This window comes from Stegostoma tigrinum, chromosome 29 (assembly GCF_030684315.1).
Source record: "Stegostoma tigrinum isolate sSteTig4 chromosome 29, sSteTig4.hap1, whole genome shotgun sequence".
NCBI lineage: Eukaryota > Metazoa > Chordata > Chondrichthyes > Orectolobiformes > Stegostomatidae > Stegostoma > Stegostoma tigrinum.
Genome location: NC_081382.1, coordinates 17924524 through 17946019, shown reverse-complemented (window position 1 = coordinate 17946019; position 21496 = coordinate 17924524). Strand labels below are relative to the sequence as shown.

Below are 21496 nucleotides of genomic sequence, written 5' to 3'. Positions count from 1 at the left end.
TGGAATGAGAAGGCTCAGTTGGCATTTGAGTGTGACTTCATCAGACATAATGAAATATAAGTTTCAGAATTGTATTATTGTACTTCTAAATTATTAGCCTATCTTTTTCTTCTGCAATTGCTAATTGTACTGCACTGTTTCTTAAATTCAGCTGCTTTTTCATACTTATAGTACAATTGCATATGCAATTTTTTGGATGAAATGACTTGATTACTTTAAATAATATATTATTCCAGATAAAAGCAAATTATGCCTATGCACTGAAGTATAATTCGTTACGGCTTTTTTTCAGTCACAAAAGTATGAGTCCTCAAAGGAAATGTTTCTTAATCTCTGGTTCAAAAAACTAATAGGAGGAGTCATGTTTATTCACTCAACAACTGGATGGCAAACGATGGCAAAAGAATGACATTTCATTCGTCTGAGCACCTTGCTGAGATTTGATGAGACCTGCAAGATTTTCAACAGTGGTCTCATTGTTCTAAAGGGAGCTCAATATCACTAATTCTTATCAGGGACTACGATGTCTTATCTTTCTGAACTGTACCTTGCATTTCCAAGAACAGAACTTTCTAATAAGTTACTTCTGTTACCAGAGTAACCTTGGTGAGAAATATGACTGTACGAACATTACAGTTTCATTGTTCCTATGTCAAACCTGTTGACCTAGCAGCTTTTAAGGATTAAAGAAGAAACAGAGGATGTAGGCAATAGGTGAATTTGAGTTGAAGATAAAGAGGGATAAAGATTAAGTGGCAGTACAGTCTTCATGGATCAAATGGCCTCTTCTGTATTGCATGATTCAATGAAGAACAACTGAAGAGAAAAAAAAAGTGCATTATTTGAGATGGGCAGAAGATACAAAAAACAATTATCAAATTACACATTCAGCATTTTAAACTCTCCAAGTATTGTCTATGCACAAGAATGAGATTTGGTTTAACTTATTTCTATTCAGAGCCAGACAGGTTGATTGCCATTATATTAGCAACTAGAGCATTGTTAAAAAGGTCAGGCAGCAACTGTGGGGGAGAGAAAACAGATTTTGCATTTTGGGTTGATCATGCTTGAAGTCAAGCATTAACTCTGTTCCTCAGTAGATGCTGCTAGTCTGCTGAGTATTTTCAGCATCTCTTGTTTCTACTTCAGATTGCCAGCATCTACAAATAGTGTTCCTTTATAAACTTTTTCTGGATGAAGTCCATGTTTTAACAACACAAATTACATCATTTCAGGCTAAATAGGTTAAAACATGTGATGCTAGATAAATATTGATTGCATAAAAGTGTGCAAGAACATTTTTTGTAAACCTGACAGACTCTCTTGACATTAAACATGGAGAGGTGAGATCAAGTTTGTGGTCTTGGGGTCAAGAATGTTAGAAAGTGGTAAAGCAGCTGGTTACAGGTTGGACAAGGGGGGATAGAAATAAGAGGACTGGGCCAGGGATGGAAGAAGAGTGGAGAGAAGAAAGAATGAACCATATAATGGGGAGGTGAATATGAAGAAAGGGGAAGGAGAGGAGGAAGAAGGACAGGGAAATTGATGAAAATGGAGGAAAAAGACCAACCATTGATATCAGAAAAGACGTAATACTGTCCTAGGTCTTACACAATGTAAATACTGAATTTCCCTTTAAATTGGGATTCTTGTGAATTGTTGTAATGAGTGCAAGCCAAAAAGGCTTCAACAATTTTTTTTTCTTTTTTCAGCAATACTCAAGTTTTGTTTCACCAAACAACAATCATTGGTGCATGGTTCTAGATCAAGGCCTGGATCTTCACTGGAAGCAGTGAGGAAAAGGATGCTACGGTGGTATGGAAGGAAGATAAAAGGGAGGATAGGAGACAATGAAGAATGGACCAAGCATAAAGGGCAGAATGTAATAATGGATGAGGAAGGGTCTGTTTTGAACTCAAAGTTAACATTCCTCTCAAGTGTTGAGGTTTGAGTGGGCCAGTTTCATCTCAGAGTTTGATATGGAGAGGAGAGCATATGTTTCTGAAATGGAAGGAAATGTCACAGAGTGAAAGCTCTTTTCGTGTTTGTTTTGAGTTTATTGAAGGTTGGACTTTTAACAGCCAAAACATCTTTAACTGAGTTTCAAATATTGTGATTGTTAGCAATTATCTTTAACTCCATATTTCTTGTCTTTAGCTGAATGAGGTATACCAACACTTAAATATTCTTGCAACAATATTGTGCAGAATATTACATCTACACATACCACAAGATTAAAAACTTTCATTTTCCACTGAAAATTAACCAGCAAATTATGCACTAAATCTGGCAAATGTTTAAGGTGGGAACTGATCATTCTGAAACAGAATAGGAAAATTACCTATGTACTCCAAGCATCTGCTTTTTAAACTGGATGTTGCAATTTAGGGGCTACTCTGGACTGTGTATTATTAATTATATAGAAATTGAGTGTTACATTATGTTCAAATAGTGAATATTAAGCAGAAATTCAACTGTGAAACTATGATTGGATTTGGAGGTGCATGTTTGTATTGACATAAATAAATGCTTGTAAGTGAATTATACTTAGGCTTTTGTCTTGTCCTACACAGCCTGGCCATCAGCACCAGAAAATTTAACACCAGCTTTTAGGCATTTCATTGACTTAAACTTGACAATGAGACTATAGAGGTGCTGGCAGACTTCTGACAGCAAACGGGCAGGCTGCCACTTTGGTGAAGTGGCTTGTGTGTGTAGCTGGCAGGGGCATAGAGGTTACAATATCAATTTTTATACAACTTTGGCTCGATGCCCAAGATACCATATCCAAACATCATACTATTTTCCAAGTACTATCTAAAACCTGCAACGCTGAAAATTATTTTATACAGGATGATGAGTCCCTCCCATTTAAAGTGGCCATGAATTACTTTTGGTTAGTTGCTGGATTATTTCTTCAAGTTGCTTTTATGCCTGTGTTTGGGACTTGCCTACCCTTGCCTTAAGTTTGAATATTCTAAGTGGTGTGACTGACTAATGGACATTTCCATTTATTTGAAAGTTTGGGCTGAAACAAGTTGCTTGCAGGCACAGATGCACAGTAGGGTTTCTGCTTGGATTTGAGAATAAGTGAAAGAATGAAGAAGGGTCACACAGCAAGTCAAGGTGGTCAAGGAAGAAGGAGTAGGAAGGGGAAGCCATATCCATCAAGATACCATGGCACGGTGGTTCAGTGGTTAACACTGCCGTCTCACAGCGACAGCGACTTGGGACCCTTGGGCAACTGTCTGTGCGGAGTTTGCACATCCTCTAGGGTCTGCGTGGGTTTCTTTTGGGTGCTCCAGTTTCCTCTCTCAATCCAAAGATGAGCAGTTTAGGTGGCTTGTCCATGCTAAATTGCCCATAGCGTTCAGGGATGTGCAAACTAGGTGGATTAGCCAAGGGAAATTCATGGTTCCAGGGATAGGATAGGTTGGGATACTGTTTGGAAGTCAGTGTGGACTTGATGAGTCAAATGGCCTCCTTCCATGCTGTAGGAATTTTATGATTCTAACAGTCTTGAAGGAACAATTTTCTTTCTCTTCAAATTCAGCGAAAAATAATGCTTGAGATATATTTGCCTCACAAAAGAGGCCTGAAAACTGAAAATTGTTGCAGCTTCAATTACAATCTCAAAGTAGGATGAGAACAACATCACCTGTGGCTATCAAAATGACTGTGATTCTCAACTTCTCTTGCTTTAGTTCCGCTGAACTTCTGCTGGAGATATAAGCAACTGCTTGTAAAACACTTCTGCACAAGCAACAGGGATACGTTTCACTACTAACAGAGAGAGAAGTTCATTTCATTGCTTTTTACCAGAATTAAGCACAATGGTTTGAAGATTTCAGTATAATGCAGGGTACTGTTGACTTCATTCACATTACTTAGCTATGTTTCATGTGAAATGCCCCATTTTCATGTACTAAAATGCTTGTTAACTTGACAACAATCATGATTTCTTCACTCATCTGTATCAGCTCCACAATTCTCATTAGTGAATCAGGGCTGGCTACTAGGTGTCAAGGACTTTCCAATGAAGACATAGCTTACTCTTACAATCAGGGACCCAGGCATGTGTGCACAATGGGATTACAATGACAAATATATATATGTCACATGGAATATTACAAAGTATGCCATCGACATTTGCTAAGTTGGGAAGCCAGAGCAGTATTAAGATTTGTGCTTCAAAACCACATCAACTCCACCTCCACTTACTCTGTACTTTGTTCTGCTGCTTACATGATTCTGGATGTCTTTATGCTGTGGAATTTTGGAGGAGCTTTTTCTATTTTATACATTTATACCTCACTTGGGTGAATTTACAATGATCTAACTCCTTAATTTAAATTAAATCAAAGGAATCTCTTTTGCCTATTCTGCGTGGCTTTAATGCATGTTGAAGTACATATTGAGTTGGGGACAAAAATGTGCTTAAAAGTTCAAAATTGGTCATAACAACCTCAGGAGTTATAAGAGGAACTTAACTATGTTTCCAGACTTTGTTGTAACAATGTGTAGGCCTGACTTTCCACATCTGCATCTACTCTTGCTGCCTATAGTTACTAGCCAATTGTCAAGAGGCAAGAAAGTGTATCATTCGAGTATACTGCAATATAGTTGAGTGATGTACCTGTTGTGGTTGAAATTGCTACCAGGGTATGAAGGGTGTGTGCTTGTGGCAGAGAGTCATGTAACAGTGCTAAGCAGATGTGGAAAATTGTGTGAATTGATATATTGACACTGATTAAAAGAGATTGTTACCAAGGAGTGATGAGAATGCACAAAATAGATTAGGCTAATGATGCAGTTGGTGACAGGAAATATCATTAAAGATGAATGCACTCATTAGAAATCATCAGATTGTTACATTTCTTCCTTCTCAAAGTAATCTTCCTCCTTCATTCTTGGAGTAACATTCCTGGTACTGGCCTGGACCTTTACCTCTTCCCATTGGCCCATGCTGCTCCCTCCTTGGATACAGGATGCCTCCCCTTTCCACCTCTTGCACCCACTGCCTTCAGTATTGCTATGAAAGCTTAGTGTTTGCCATCTGGCATATTCTGCCACTTCCGAAGTACAATAGTTTGCGTCCACTTTTCAAAAAATCTACCACCACTTACTAGAGCCACAATTCACCTTTTCTTTGCTTAAGCTTCTTTTGAAAAGCTTTAGTTCCCACAATATTGACTCCACTCCCCCACAGTCTGTGCTGTCAGCAAATATTGTACCATACCATAGGCTGCATGTAGACTTCATTTTAGAGGAGCAGGTGGCATCGTCATCTGCACAGAAACATAGAGGCATGGGGCTAATCACATGCAGAAATATCCATTCCTGTTCTCAGAGTTTAAGCTAATTTAACCTCACCATCCCTCCCCACCCACCTTCACTATTCCCAGTAGTTGTACACAATTCCTAAAGCTACTGTGAAAGGTAGTCATTAATCGCTCATTTGCTGTTACTGTTTGATTGGGATGTAAATGAACATATATCCTTATTTTCTATCTCTTTGTTCCTCTTCCAAATAAAATCTCATTCTTTAAAAGCAGGCAGCTGCTGCTTTTTTCTTCTTATTGCTCGACTTCCCCTGACAATGAATTGTTCTCATTTTTTACTCCCTTGCCACTCAATGTACCACTGAGCCACAGAAAAGAATTCTGCTGTTCCAACACTTGATATCGGCTCTCCAAATTTAACATGCTTATGGCGAAAAGGCTGCAATATCAATTTGACTGGAGCTTATATTTGTTTGTGACATCTACATGAGCAGCAACAACTGGGAGATGCAACTGTTCCATCAGATTATAGGTTTGAAACCAGCCACAATGGCATGAAGACCTTGCTTCCTGCTTTCTCTTATTACTCATTCACGGGGTGATGTCGTCACTGGCCAAGCCAGCAATGGTTGCCCCCATTGTTAATTGCCCAGAGGGCAGTTAAGAGTGACCCACATTGTCTGAAGTCACATGTAGGCCAGACCAGGTAAGGATAGCAGTTTGCTTCCCTAAAGGACATTAGTGAACCAGATGGGTTTTTCCCAACAATTAACAATGGATTCATGGTCATCATTCGACTCTTGATTCCAAGAATTGAATCTTGGAATATTAATTCTGTATTTTTTAAAAATTACATTCAGATTTCACTATCTACTGTCGTGGGATTTGAACCCCGTCCCCAGAATATTATCTGCATCTCTGGATTAATAGTCTAGCAATATAATCACTAGGCTATTGCCTCCCCAGCTCGCTGTCTGCTTGTGGAAGTCATGACTTGACAAAAACTCTGACCTCCCACACTCTTCCTTTCTCTTTCTCCAAGGTCACATATCCTCCCAACACAGCAAAACTTTCATTCCACCTCCAATGTTTCAGTGCTGGAAGTTTTATCAAGAAATAATTCACTAAACAAAAATAATTTAACCATAAAATTTAATCAGCCACCTTCTACCTATCACCATGGGTTTCTCTATGGTTGTACTAACAAAATGATTTTGTTTTGGTTGGAGTTTTAACCCACGATATACTATCTCATTTTTCTGAGCTTAAAACAAATGAATTTCTTCTGCAGAAGTGTTGAATCATTTTCAAGTTGAGAATGAGTAGGCAATGTTTATCCAATATTCATTTTCAATCAATTCCTGACGCTGGATAAAATTAACTTTTGAGTAAAATATTGGGATAGTCTGATGAACTGAATAGGAAACATCACTGCCGATAATGTATGTTAGATACAGAAATATCTGGCAAAGACCCTTAAAGTCTGATTTGAGATCTGCACGTATCCCAAAACTGATTTGGACGCTCCCCAGAAAAGGATATGTTGCAGTAGAAGGAAGATTATGAGCTCCGTGTGAAGTTTTGTACAGCATTTCTTATGAGTATCGATAAATGTGGACATTTTGTACTTTTCTTTATAACTAGTAAAATTTACTGGAATGTTACACCTTTGCATTATGAATCCTATTTCATCCATTTACAGAATAAGTTCCTTTCAAAGAAACTATATTGTTGCACTGATAGTATACATAGAACGTAGAACATTACAGCACAGTACAGGCCCTTCGGCCCTCGATGTTGTGCCGACCTGTCATACCAATCTGAAGCCCATCTAACCTACACTATTCCATGTACGTCCATGTGCTTGTCCAATGACAACTTAAATGTACTTAAAGTTGGCGAATCTACTACCGTTGCAGGCAAAGCATTCCATACCCTTACTACTCTCTGAGTAAAGAAACTACCTCTGACATCTGTCCTATATCTTTCTTCCCTCAATTTAAAGCTATGCCCCCTCGTGCTTGCCGTCACCATCCTAGGAAAAAGGCAATCCCTATCCTATACCAATGTGTTATATCATGCAAGCAGCTTCTTACTTGTTGGCAACTTCTTGTATTTTCTTGGAAACTGGGGGCTGTTTCAGAGAGGGAGGGAAATTAACCATTGCAACAAGCCCTCTTCAACCTTCATTGCTGTCTCCTCCTGAGGAGATCGGAGGAAGGTTGGAACACATCAGCTGGGGAGCTCTCTCCAGTGGTATAATTAAAGGCACAGACAGAATATAACATGTCTTAGAAAAGTAAATTTTGCCTATTTGACTTTAAAGATAATTTTAGTGTGGAGGTACCTAATGGTTTGTAAAATGTGGCCGTGAACTGAAACTGTTTGCTTCTGTTTCTATCTAGATGAGCCCGTGACAGATTTCCCGTGTGGCTCTCGGAGCTGTCCAAATGGAACTGTTTGTAGAGGATACTGGACTGGACCCAACTATGGAATTACAAATTTTGACAATATCTTGTTTGCTGTGCTCACTGTCTTCCAGTGTATCACCATGGAAGGGTGGACAGACATTCTGTACAATGTAAGTACAATTTAATTATTTACTTCACAGCTTTACAAGTGGCAGCCATTGTGGTTGCTAAGGTGACCTGTTGTTGTCTTGCTCCAGCGTGATCTGTGGAATATTCGAGAATTAGGTCTTGAGATGTCCATCAGGACAAGAAAAATGAAAATTCTGCATGTTCATGGCAAAATGTAGGTTTGATATTGATCTTTCAGATGTTGGTCTGTAGCCAGCCTGTTTCAGTGGCCAGGAGCATATTAGACACCCTCTGTAATTCTTCAAATCAAAGGAGTGCCTACCTAGAGCCATAGAGATGTACAGCTCAGAAACAGACCCTTTGGTTCAAGTCATCCATGCTAACCAGATATTCTACATCAATATAGCCCCCTTTACCAGCATTTGGCCCATACCCATCGAAACCCTTCCTATTTACATAGCCATCCAGATACCTTTTAAATGTTGAAATGTTTCCAGAATCCACACCTCTAGCTCATTCCATAAATGCACACTCAGTGTATGAAAATGCCCTTAGGTCCCTTTTAAATCTTTGCCCTCTCACCTTAAACCTATGCTATCTAGTTTTGGATTCCTTTACCCTGAGGAAAAGATCTTGGCTATTCACCCTATCCATGCCCCTCATGACTTTATAAACTTCTATAAGGTCACCCCTCATCTTCTGACGCTCCAGGGAAAATAGCCTGAGCCTATTCAGCCTCTCCCTGTAACTCAAATCCTCCAACCCTGATGACATTATTGTAAATCTTATCTGAATTCTTTTAATTTTCACAATATCTTTGCTATTGCAAGGAGACCAGAATTGAATGCAGTGTTCCATTTTAATATCCTGACTGCTATTTCTTTCTCAAGAAACTGTTGGGCAATTGATTAAATGATCTTTTATCTCTTGGCTGTTTGCGAGCTGTTGTTGTCATAGAAGGGCTTGGATACATTGTTTATTGAAGAACAGTCACTGTAGTCACCAACAATTCATTGTGTTTTATATTTGAAACATGTTGCACAGCCTGGTGGAAACAGAAATTGCAAGTATTATTGTTCAACCAGACTAGATCAATTTAAGAGTTCATAATTAATCTTGTACGACGTGACATTTAAAAGCAATCTAGCTATCGTTTCTTTAATGATCATAATATTATGTTCGAGGGCAAAAAAATCAATCCCTTCATTATATTTGGTACTAAGCTGCTCATAAGCATCAAGTCATTCATGCACCTGATATGTGGCCACAGACAATTAACATGAATAATAATTTTGTTTCATAATGTGTTTTTCTATTTATACTGTGATGTGAAACTACATATCATCTAATTTTATATATCATTTGTTTTCCATTATAATAAGCTAAAAAGCATAGCTTTAAAGGCTCTCCTAAACCTTTAGAAATGTTTAAATCTCAAACCTAAAAACATCCAATCTGTTCATGGGAAAAGCCTGAAAGGTTAAAAGCAAATGCGAGTTGAGATTTTTGCTTCTAGGATGTTTGATTTGCTCTCTTTTGTTGTTGCAAAATAAAGATGAAGATAAAGTATGTTAAAAAAGATGTTGTTTTGCTGTAAGAGGGATAAAGGATTGCTGGAAGTAAAAGGTGCAATTGTTTGGTGCCAAAGGGAATGGAAAGGTTTGAGGTGAAGACAATGAAAAGAGCCTTACTTGGAGTACAGCGAGGATGAAAGAAAAGGAAGATTTTGAAACATCAGGAGAAACAAGAAATTGAGTTCAAAGGAACATCAAATATGGTATTAGTAACTGGAGAGAGAAACATTTTTGCAATATCTTTTGCCTTTCATCTGAATAGTAGCCAGCAATGCAAATGTCTTACTATCTTTTAAACTCTGTTACTGTCTGGCATTTGCAAGGGGAAATTACCAAGTATTGCATCGTATTCACACCTTCCTGCATTTTGATTCTGTTAAATGTGTATTCCGAAGGTTTTGGAAGGATGCCATCACTCTGTAATCTTAAACTGCTGTAACAGGTAAATTTTTTTTAGAGATTATACTCATGTTTACAAATTAGCTGAAGAAATCAATCAACAGATGAATGACATTGTAGTCACAAGGCATTTTGAGACAAATTTGCAGACAGTAGACTTCTTGAAAATCAGTTCATCTCTTATATAATAAAAGAAAAAAACTGGATGCTGTAACTCTGAAGCAGAAACAAATTGCTGGAGAAACTCAGCAGGACTGGCAGCATTTGTGGAGGAAAAACAGAGTTAACCTTTCAGATCTGATGACTGTTCTTCAGAAAAAAAAACGTTCTCTCCATAGATGCTGCCAGACCCACTGAGTTTCTCTAATAATTTCTGTTTTCTTTCATCTCTTCGATAGTTATCTACTTACCTAAATTGCTATTGGGTAATCATTGAGCTTTCTCTTTTGCCCATTTACTACTTATCTGTAGATGCATTCTGATTTAGTTAGTAAAAAGGTTTATGCAGTTAACAAAATTTATTGCAGTAAGAGTGCACTATTTGTATTTTGTACTGAAATAGATAGTGAATATGATAATAACAGGTACACTCTTGTGCTGGCACTAACTGTATTTTGCATCATGTGTTGTCAATAATTCTTGTACATAACTGCTGTGCTTGGAGAAATAACAGCTGGAAATTTACTTCAAGCAGCAGGAATGACATTTGCAGCATGTCAGTTGCTTAGGATGCTCAATTACCTTGTGTGCTTTTGCCTTTCTGGACAGCACATATGGAGTAATGAAAAAGCGCTGTGACATTAGAACAGGTTGTCTTCACAAGTAATGGAGTCCACAAATATTACTAGACCAAGTAGACCAGGAATGTCCCAGTATTGAGCAGTAGCACATTTTGAATTGGTTGGAATCACCACAGACAGTGTTTGTAGTACTTTTGGTTATGGTTCCAGGGAATTGTGTGAATTGTATTGAGTGAGTACAGCATTAGGTTTAGTTATGCTGAATTTGATTGTTAAGCGACAAGGCACAACTGCTTGTTTATTTTTGTGCTTCCCATACAATGCTGCCTAGGTCACTGGACTTGTCCCAGAATTTCACCACTGAAAATATATTCCGCTTTCATTTTCTACCAAATTGGTTAACCTCATTATATATATTATAGTCCATTTTCCACTGTTATTGTCCACTTTCTTAATTTAGCTATATTCCTATGTAGTGCCTTTGAATCTTACTCACCACTTACTTACTAATGTATAATTAGCAAACTTAAATATGTTACACTCAGTTTCCTCATCTATGTTATCAACATAGATGATAAATTGTTGAGAACCATGTACTGTCGCCTGTGATTATTATTGGTGTAAGCCTTACAATATTCAAAGTGAGAGAAATGAGTTATGACTCTTCCAAGCTTCAAATAATGATTCCCGAATCATGCCAAAACTAAAGCCTTTTTCAGACAAACATGGAGGCCATGGAAAACTAGTGTACCAGAACATTAGGTTTAGGTAGAATCAAGGAAGCACCAGTTATGATGCCAAATAGGATTTGTTAGCATTTAATACCATAAGATGGAATATGGAGAGTAAGTTTTTAAAACTTTGAAACAATCTACACTTGTAAATATTTTCATTTTTCAACATATTCTAAATGGGCTACTTCAATTTGGAATTTGACTATCAGCATTAACGGCATTGCAATTTAATGTGGGAGTGAAAGATATGGAGAGAGAAGCACTGTATGTGTTATTCAGAGTTTCCTCTGTTTACCAGAAAATCTAGGGTGCTAAATACTCGGTTTTCATTGCATTACACTTCCTTCCAGTGAAAACAGACAGAAGAGTAGTTATCTTGCATTTAGAAATTGTGAGGTAAAATTAGCAGCATTTTATTCATACCGAATTCACTCCACTTGCTAACGTACAGGCCTGGAAATTTCTTGGTCCTTATTTCTGAATGCTTCCATTGCATCAGACTTACCTATTCTTGTAACCTTGTACACAGCCCAATAAACCTCCAAAATCCTTGCTTTCATTCTGTTCTGACCTTTTGTACATTGTTGATTTTCTCACTGCTTCAATGCTGGCCATTCCTTTAGCTGCCTCAGCCAGAAGTGCTGAAATTCCCTTCCTGGACCTCTGTGTCAGTTCATCTCACATCTCCTGTAAGACATGCATTAAAATGTATCCCTTTGACCAAGCCTTTGGACGTAATGTGCAACTTTCTCTTTGTAACTCATTTGGTTTGTAGTCAAACTTTATTTGGAAACACTCCCGTGAGGTATGGTTTTACTATGCTGAACCTGCTAACAACAAATTACATTTGTATTATATCCCTAACTTAACAAAACAACCAAGGCACTTCACAAGAGCATTATGAAGCAAAACAGTGATCCAGGATTTAAGGAGCATTTTAAAGGAACAAAGAGAGTTGGTGAGATCTGGAGAGGGAATTCTATCGCTCAAGAATGGTGTGACTTTAAGCACAGTCACAGATGGAAGAGCAATTAAAATCTATGATGTTTAAGAGGCCAGCGTTAGAGGATTGTAGATGTCTATGAAGGCTGTGAGCTGGATATAAGCAGGGAAAAGGCAATGGAGGGATTTGAAGACATTAAAGATGATGAAAGATAAAATCACAATGCTGGTTGACAAGTGTTAAGATTGTGTTAATAGTTCAATGAGCACAGGGATGCTAGCTGATTGCGACTTAGAATGAATAATGCTAGGGAAAGTAAAGCTTTGGATAACTGTAAGGATGTGGAAGGTAGAATATGTAAGGTGCATTAGAGTAGTCAAATCTTGGCGTAACAATGGCAAGACTATAAATGCAAGATATTGCTTTTAGAAATTTATTAATACAGTTTTATGCAGATTATATGTCCTGTCATTTTATGATGAGTGGAATGATATGTGCCCACAGTTGGTGTACAGTATAACTGCAATATTTCAAGTATATAATGTAAAAGAACAGTATACAAGCTACTTAGGGACTGAATGTTTTCTATAAACTCTACTCATGATTCAGTGTTTAATTATTTAAATGCATGCTTCATTTTAATTTCTATTAAAACGTTCAATCAATAAAATTATTGATATTCTTCTAACATTAAAATAATTGGCTTGTTGAAATGAAAGCTGCAGGTTTAAACAATTGTGAGACAAAATAATATCACAAACAGTGTTGTTTATTTAGACGGAGAATCTTGTTACAGTATCTGAGTAACATGACCCACGCAAGGAAAAGATTTTGTAAGTGTCTGAATGTATTAGTTATCTCTTTTTCTTTTAGTCGCTACGTGGTGCAGTGGGCATAGTTCAAAAGAGTTCCCATGTACTCAATTGAACTTGGAATCTTCCTAAAATTGACTCAGCAGTCTATTAAAAATTGGCGAGTTCAAGAAGTGCAATTTAAATGAAGGGTTACACAAGCATTTCTTTAATCATCCAGAGAGAATGAAGAAACAGCAATAAAAAAAAATCAGTAATACTTAGAAATAAAAGCATCAGTGGTTCTGGTCTTTTGTTTCAAAGTAAATGAAAGACATCAGACTGGTATTTGTCATTCTCAAGTTTTACTGTTTCATTTTCCTTATGGGTAGGATATTACAAACTCGTATTTAAAACTGCAATGATATAGTCGGGCAGCTAGAATGCAAAATATGATATTCTCTTTATTCATCTATGGGATAAGGGCAATGCTGACAAGTCCAGCAATTACTGATCTTGAGAAGATTGTGATGAGCCACTTTGTTGTACCATTATAGTCTGCTGGGTGAAGTTACTCCTACAGTGAAAGTTCATTTTATCAAATGCTTTGAAGAAGAAGTCAACAATGACCTGGAGCTCAGTTTCTGAATGAGTGCACACACAGGCAGCATCTGCATACTGGAGCTTAATGACTGACGTTACAGTGATTTTGAAGGCAGCATAGGTTGAACAGTTTCCCATCTGTTCTGTAAATGATCTCCACACTGCTAGGTAATTTGCTGGAGGTGAGCTGCAATATTGCAACAAAGTAAATGCAAAAGAGTGTTCAGTTTGATCCCAGCTTTCAGTCAGCAGTCATTCCATTGGCTTCATACGTAACATGTCATCTGTGTTGTCTGCCAAGTCGTGTCCTTGGCTCATTGCCAGCTGATGCAACAGTAAGAGCAGTTTCCTTGGCAGTTTTGTTTTGTGGGGGTTTGCTATTGCTTTCCACTCTCAAGGGCAGTGCAATGAAGCAGCACCTCAGTCAGAAGAAGAATCCAAATTGTCCTTGTTTCCTCTTAGCTAAGAGTGATTGGTGCTTGTTTGACATTAGTAGGTTTCTACAGACTTATACCATGGAACTTAAAGAGAACAGTATTACGTACATTTTGCTCACAAACTATTCCATCCATACTTCAAAATCTCTTTGATGTTATTGCAGATATCACTGCTATATTATGATATACAGCATCCTCCCATTATCATGTACATTCATAGAATCATAGAAGCTCTACAATTTCAGAACATTTCAGCAATCAAATTCACACTGACCCTTTGAATAGCATCGCACCCAGTCCCATTCCCCCTGCTGTATCCCTGTAACCCTGCATTTCCTATGGCTAATCTGCTGAGCTTGCACATCCCTGAACACTGGGGCAATTTAGCATGGCCAATCCACCTAACCTGCATATCTTTGGACTGTGGGAGGAAAGCGGAGCACCCGGAGGAAACCCACGCAGACATGGGCAGAATGTACAAGCTCCACACAGGAAGTCCCCTGAGGGTGAAATCAAACCTGGTTTTATGAGGCAGCAGTGCTAACCACTGAGCCACCGTGCCATTTAAATGCAGCCCATTCTCATTATATTACAAATACATCTTAGCTTTCACATGTTTGTTGCTGTCACATGTCTGTTTACTGCCATATCACTGTATTTGTGAGCAACGCTCCACCTAATGTATTTTTTTCAGAGCATGGACCTCCGAGGTGGTGCACAGTGTGCACATAACCTTGGGGAAATCCAAGGAGTAGCAGTGAGGTGCACAGCCTAGAGGGAACATTGCCAATGAGAGAGTGTTTCAGTGCACAATGGCAAACTAAGAGTGATCAATCGGCCCCTGCTAATGACAACAGCTGAGAATTTAAAAAATGCTTTTTAAAGGCCAATGCTGCGAGTAAGTTATACACAACTTGCAAACAGGGATACTCACCCTATCTCATTATGAAGCAAAGTCCATTTTATTTGTAGCAGGCTTTAAAGTATGAATTCCAAACAATATGTTTGTCAGCAGCATTCAGAATAAGTTTACACTATCACAGACTAGACATGCAGTGAATTTTAAGTATTTTGCATGTTGGGAATATAGTTATTCTTAAATACTGAACAATTACTTTATAACTAATAAAAATGGTGAGTAAACTTCCAGAGAATACAATAGAGGTGAAATTCATACTTGGGAAAAGTCTCAAATATGGAAAACCAACATGGATTTGTAAATGACAAATCATACCAAAAAAGAGAATATCAAGAATTCTTTGTGCACATCACAGAGTTAATTGACAAAGGAAATATTGTGTCTTGATGAAATCAGAAATGTGGTATTAAAATGTAGGTCAGAAGTGAGTTAAAGAACACAAAAACAGAGCATGATTAATGGATTTTTTTGGATTGGAGCAATGTAAACAGTTAAACAATGGTATCATGAGCAGTGTTGGGATGTGTATTCTACAGATTATCTGATCAGAAATTCATCCACAAGATTAATATTTGCAGGCAATATAAAAGTAGAGTTTGTAGATAGTACTTGACTTCAGAAGAGCCAGTGATAGTTTCACCATTATTACCACAACAAAGTCCAAATCTTTAATACAATATCTAAGTTTTATGAATCAAAGTGGTAATATCAAACAGAGGTAAATCATTAATTATATCTCTGATATAATCACTTATACTGCAACTAGTTGTATGCTTCTTACAAGGAAATATTTAATGGCCATGGAAAAGCTGAGGAAGTAATTCATGATTTTGGCAAAAACAACTTGTATTTATACAACACCTTTCAAAAAGTTTCCTCAGAGAATAAGAGCATTAGGGGAACACAGTGTTATTATTGGTAATATCATTGGACTAGTAATCCAGAACCTCAGAGTAATGTTCTGGAGACACATGTTTGAATTCCACCATGACAGATGGTGAAATTTGAATGCAATGAAATTGGGAATAAAAAGCCACCCGAGTTGTTTATCTAATGGCAACCATCTAACCTTTTTTGATTCTTTTAACGAAAACATCTGGTTCACTAATGTTCTTGAGGGAAGGAAATTTGCCATCTTTATGTGGTCTGGCTTACATGTGGTTCCAAGTTCACAGCAATGTAGTTGACTCTTAAACTGTCCTCTAAAATGTCTTAGCAAGTCTCTCAAATGTATCAAATTGATGCAGAATCAGAAAAAAAGAAACTGGATGAATTAGTACCTGGCATCCACCTAACTGCTGGAAATGAAAATGATAGACACAGCCTTGCCCTCCCTGCAAAGTTCTTCTTATCAACTTCTGGGGACTGGTGCCAAAATCAGGAGAACTGTCATGTAGACAAGTCAAACAATAGCTTGACACACTCAGACTTGTGGTATCATACCTTATAGACAATGTCCCAGGTAATACCATTAGCACCCTTAAGTGTGCTATTCCACTTGCAGTACCTACCCACTAGCGATGGTGGCACAGTGGTATACAGTCAGGGAGGGGTTACACTGTGAATTTTCAACATTGACTCCACACCCAATGAAGTCTCATGGCATCAGGTCAAACGAAGGAAGGAAAGAAAAAGTACTCCTGCTGATTACAAAGTACTGCACTGACGTCCAATCCCCAACCACTTAACTGATGAATTAGTACTTGTCTTACAATACCGCTTGTAGGAAACGCCAAGGTAGCAAGAGTACAGAATGTTCCTGAGATGGGGCAATTCAATGTCCATCACCAAGGCTGATTCAGTGGCACCACTAGTGATTGAGCTGGCTCAGCACAAAATGACGTTGCTGCAAGACTGTGTCTGGGCCAAGTGGTGAGGAATCCAACAGGACGGAGAACCCCACGTCTCCACATCCTCAACCATATATCTGCTGCAGATGTGTCCATGCATGATAATATCAGGATGAGTGACCACACACAGCCCCTGTGGAGACCAAGCCCTGGGTACATATTTAGGATATTGTTCATCATGTTGCATGGCAGTAGCACTGTGCTGAATAGGATGGACTTCAAACATATTGAGCAAGTCTAAACTGGGCACCCAATGGGTGTTGTGGGCCATTGTCAACCATAGAATTGTGTTCAACCACTATTTTTAACTTCATAGTCCAGCATATCCCTTGATCTACCATGATCATTAGGCCGTGAGATCAATCTTGGTGCAGTTAAGAATGAGAGAGGGCATGCCAGAAGTGCACCAAGGCATACCTATAAAAAGTGTCAATTTGATGACCAAACAGGAGAAGTATACAGCAGCCAGAGCTAAAAGATGCCATAACTGAAGGGACCTAAGCTCTACTGCCCTGCCACATCTAGTCATCAATGAATTAATTAAACGACCAATAGCAGGTGGAGGCTTCACAAATATTCTCCATTTTAACAATGAGCAAGCCTGGCATATCAGTGGGAAAGATTAGGTGGATGTATTTGTATTATTAGTGGACGATCCATCTTGGCCTCCACTGATGTCCTCAGAATTTCAGATGCCAATCTACAATCAACTTGATTCACTCCACAAGATATTAAGAAATGATCAAAAGTATTACATACTGCAAAGGCTACTGGATTTGACAACATTCTGGTAATAGTACTGAAGATACATACTCCAGAACTAGCCATTCCCCTAGATGAGCTGTTCTGGTCTAGCTACAACATTGGCATCAAGCTGACAATGTGGAAAATTGTCCCTGTATGTCGTATACACAGAAGTCAGGAAAAGACGAACCCAGACATCTGCCAAATATTAAATCTGTTTTTAATCATAATCAAAGCAATAGAAGGTGTAGAAAGAATTATCAACCGTGCTTTCAAGTAGTACTTGCAAAGGAACAATCTGTACAGTAACACAACAGTTCTGATTCTAAAACTTTCCAGACTTCTATTACATCTAATGTAACTAACTAATAGTAACTTTGCTTGCGGTTTGACTGCTTGTTAGAAAACACTCAACAATATCTCCCACAGTCCAATGACGCACAGGTTAGGGGGATTAGTCATGCTAAATTGCCCATAGAATCTAGGGATATGCAGAATAGGTAGGTTAGCCATGGGAAATGGAGGCTTACAGGGGTAGGGTTGGGGTGGGGATACTCTTCAGAGGGTTGGTGTGAACTCGATGGACCGAATGGCTTGTTTCCACAGTTTAAGGATTCTATGATTCTATGTCTTCTGTCTCCTTTTCTGCCAAACAGAAATACTAACCTCTTCCGGAGAGTGAGTTGTTTCTTCTACTCGCAAGGATTCTGTATGTTACTCTTTCTGCCCCTGCCTACTTCTACTTTCTGCCTGTGTCTGTGGGCTGATTGCCTTCAACATCCAGCCCCTCTGTTTATTATTCTTCCTTGTGTCTGTCGGCCATATGGCTTATATCTTAACTTCCTTCCTGTTAGTCATACTTCCAGATCAAGGAATACTGGGTTCGATATACTAGTATTTCTTACTGTTCACAAGAGCTACAATTGATCCTTTTAAAAATTCTACCAAATCTTAAGAATCATTTCCAAACATTCTTAAAAGCAATTGCATATTCTGCACATATTTTAAATAATTTACAAATTTACATTCATTATTTCCAGGCCAAACTACCTCATGCATGGTGAGATTGCACAAATATTAATGCGATAAAGATTAGATAATTTGACATATTTGTGTTGTTGGATGAGAGATCAATATTCTTCAGCAGGCGATTGGGAATTAATTCCCCTGTTCTTCTTAAAATTAGTGCCGCACACATTTTTTATCCCCCCATGAGGGCAGTGAGGCCTATCTTTATCATGCCATTAAAAAGAAAGCAGGGCTCCCCCAGAACTTCACTGAAACAGCAAACTAGATTGTTTGTTCAGATTCTAGACTGGGACATGAAACTACAATCTGCTGACTCAGAGCTTAGAGAAATACTATGTTAGCTACTTCTGATAATATTGTTGTAAGCCCTCAAATTGGATGTTTAATTGAAATTGGTTCAATTGAAATGTTTACAGGTATAGAAATGATAATAGGGTAGATTGGGAGAAATTTGCTTTCAAGCATAGGGAGTCTGGGATTAAGGCCATAATCTCAAAATAATAGCCAGACGGGAAATGTGAGAGATGGTCAAGGGCGTTTTCGACCACTGTGGAGGGGAAGTTGCAGCCCTTGAAAAACGAGGACATTATAAATGTTTGTTAGGTAAAGGCATTGAGGAATATTTCACAAAGGTGGAGGTCAGTCACAAATCAGCCAGAACCAGAGGTCAGAGACTATGGGTTTGAGGTAGGTCATTTAGGACTGATATGAAAGATATTTTCTTCTCCCAGGGATTGGTGAGTCTGTGGAATTCTCTGCCCCCAGAAAGTAGTTGAAGTCAAAATACTGAACGTTTTCAAGAAGGATTCAGACATAGTTCTTAGGCCTAACTGGATCAAAGAGTATGGGGAGAAAGTGGGAATGAGGTATTTTGTTGGATGATCAGCTGTGATCATATTGAATGGCAGAGTAGGCTAGAGGGCCTAATCCTGCTCCTATGTTTCTACTTTTCTACATTATTGGTTGGTAGAACAGCCTTTAAAGATTAAATACTCTGCAACTGTACCTGAGTTTGTCCACAGGTAAATTGTTGAACAGTTTTACTTCTAAAATTAGTTTGCTTTTTTTTATCAAATACTCATTTATGTAAACAATTGGATGAGAATATAGAAGGCATGGTTCGTAAGCTTGCAGTTGACACAAAAATTGGAGGCATAGTAGACAGTGAAGAAGGTTTCCTAAGCCTACAAACAGATCTTGATCAAATGGGTCAATGGACTGAGAAATGGCAGAGGGATTTCAATCTGGATAAATGCAAGGTGTTGGATTTTGGTACAAAAAACAAAGATAGAGCTCATACAGTTAATGGTAGGGCCTTGGATAGTATTTTAGAACAGAGTGACCTAGGGGTTCAAGTTCACAATTCTTTGAAGTTTGCATCACATATGGACAAGTTGGTTAAAACTCTGATTGGCACACTTGCCTTCATTTATCAGTCCTGTGAGTACAGGAACTGGGAAGTCATGTTGAGATTGTACAAGACACTGGTGAGGTCTCTTCTGGAATACAGTGTCCAGTACTTGTCTCCGATCGGGTGTATAAGGTTCTAAAAGGGGAGGGCGAACAGCCAGAAATCGTGTTAGATATTGGCACTAATGATATAGCCAGAAAAAGGATTGAGGATATAAAAAGTGATTTCAAGGAGTTAGGATGGAAGCTGCAAAGCAGGACGAACAGAGTAGTGTTCTCTAGTTTACTACCGGTGCCATGAGATAGCGAGGCGAGAAACAGGGAGCGGGCGCAGCTTAACACGTGGCTGTGCAGCTGGTGTAGGAGGGAGGGCTTCAGTTATGTAGACAATTGGGATGCCTTCTGGGGAAGGTGGGACCTGTACAAGAAGGACGGGTTGCATCTGAACTGGAAGGGGACCAATGTCCTGCGTGGAAGGTTTGCTCGAGTAGTTTGAGGGTTTAAACTAGTATGGCAGGGGGGTGGGAACCTGAGCTGTATACCGGAGGTGAGCGTTGATGCAGGTGAGGCAATAGCAAGAGGTAGACCAGCTAGTGGGAAGGATTTTCCTGGGAAGGAACCAAGGGATCGGTTAAAGTGTGTTTGCTTTAATGCAAGGAGTATCAGGAATAAAAGTGATGAACTTAGAGCATGGATCAGTACCTGGTGCTATGATGTTGTGGCCATAACAGAGACACAAGTTTCTCAGGGGCAGGAATGGTTGCTGGATGTTCCAGGGTTTAGAGCATTTAAAAAGAATAGGGAGGGGGGAAAAAGAGGAGGGTGTGTAGGACTACTAATCTGAGAGGGTATCACAGCTACAGAAGCTTCCTTTGTCGAGGAAGATCTGCCGACTGAGTCAGTATGGGTGGAAATTAGGAACAGCAAGGGAGTAGTCACCTCGTTAGGGGTTTACTACAGGCCCCCCAATAGCAGCAGGGAGATTGAAGAAAGCATAGGTCGACAGATTTTGGAAAAGTGTGGACGCAGTAGGGTTGTTGTAATGGGTGACTTTAACTTTCCCAACATTGATTGGAACCTCCTTCGAGCAGAAGATTTGAATGGAGCTGTTTTTGTAAGGTGTGATCAGGAGGGTTTCCTAACTCAGTACGTTGACAGGCCGACGAGGAGAGAAGCCATTCTAGACTTGGTGCTCAGAAACGAGCCGGGGCAGGTATCAGATCTTGTGGTGGGAGAGCATTTTGGTGATAGTGACCATAACTGCCTCACATTCTACATAGCTATGGAGAAGGAGAGGATTAGGCAAAATGGGAGGATATTTAATTGGGGAAGAGGAAACTATGATGCGATTAGACATGAGTTAGGAAGCATGGACTGGGAGCAATTGTTCCATGGTAAAGGCACTGTAGACATGTGGAGGCTGTTTAAGGAACAGTTGTTGCGAGTGATGAACAAATATGTCCCTCTGAGACAGGCAAGAAGGGGTAAGATAAAGGAACCT

The 21496-nt window shown here is 38.9% G+C and overlaps 1 protein-coding gene across 2 annotated transcripts in view; it reads left to right on the top strand.

Moving 5' to 3' along the window:
* The window catches only part of cacna1ba (calcium channel, voltage-dependent, N type, alpha 1B subunit, a), a 566885-nt gene that overhangs the window by 209997 nt on the left and 335392 nt on the right, over positions 1 to 21496 (top strand). For both annotated transcript variants that reach the window (XM_059638405.1, XM_059638404.1), the window contains exon 6: positions 7688 to 7863. In XM_059638405.1, coding sequence (XP_059494388.1) covers positions 7688 to 7863 — 176 coding nt within the window. The remainder of the gene's footprint in view (positions 1 to 7687; positions 7864 to 21496) is intronic.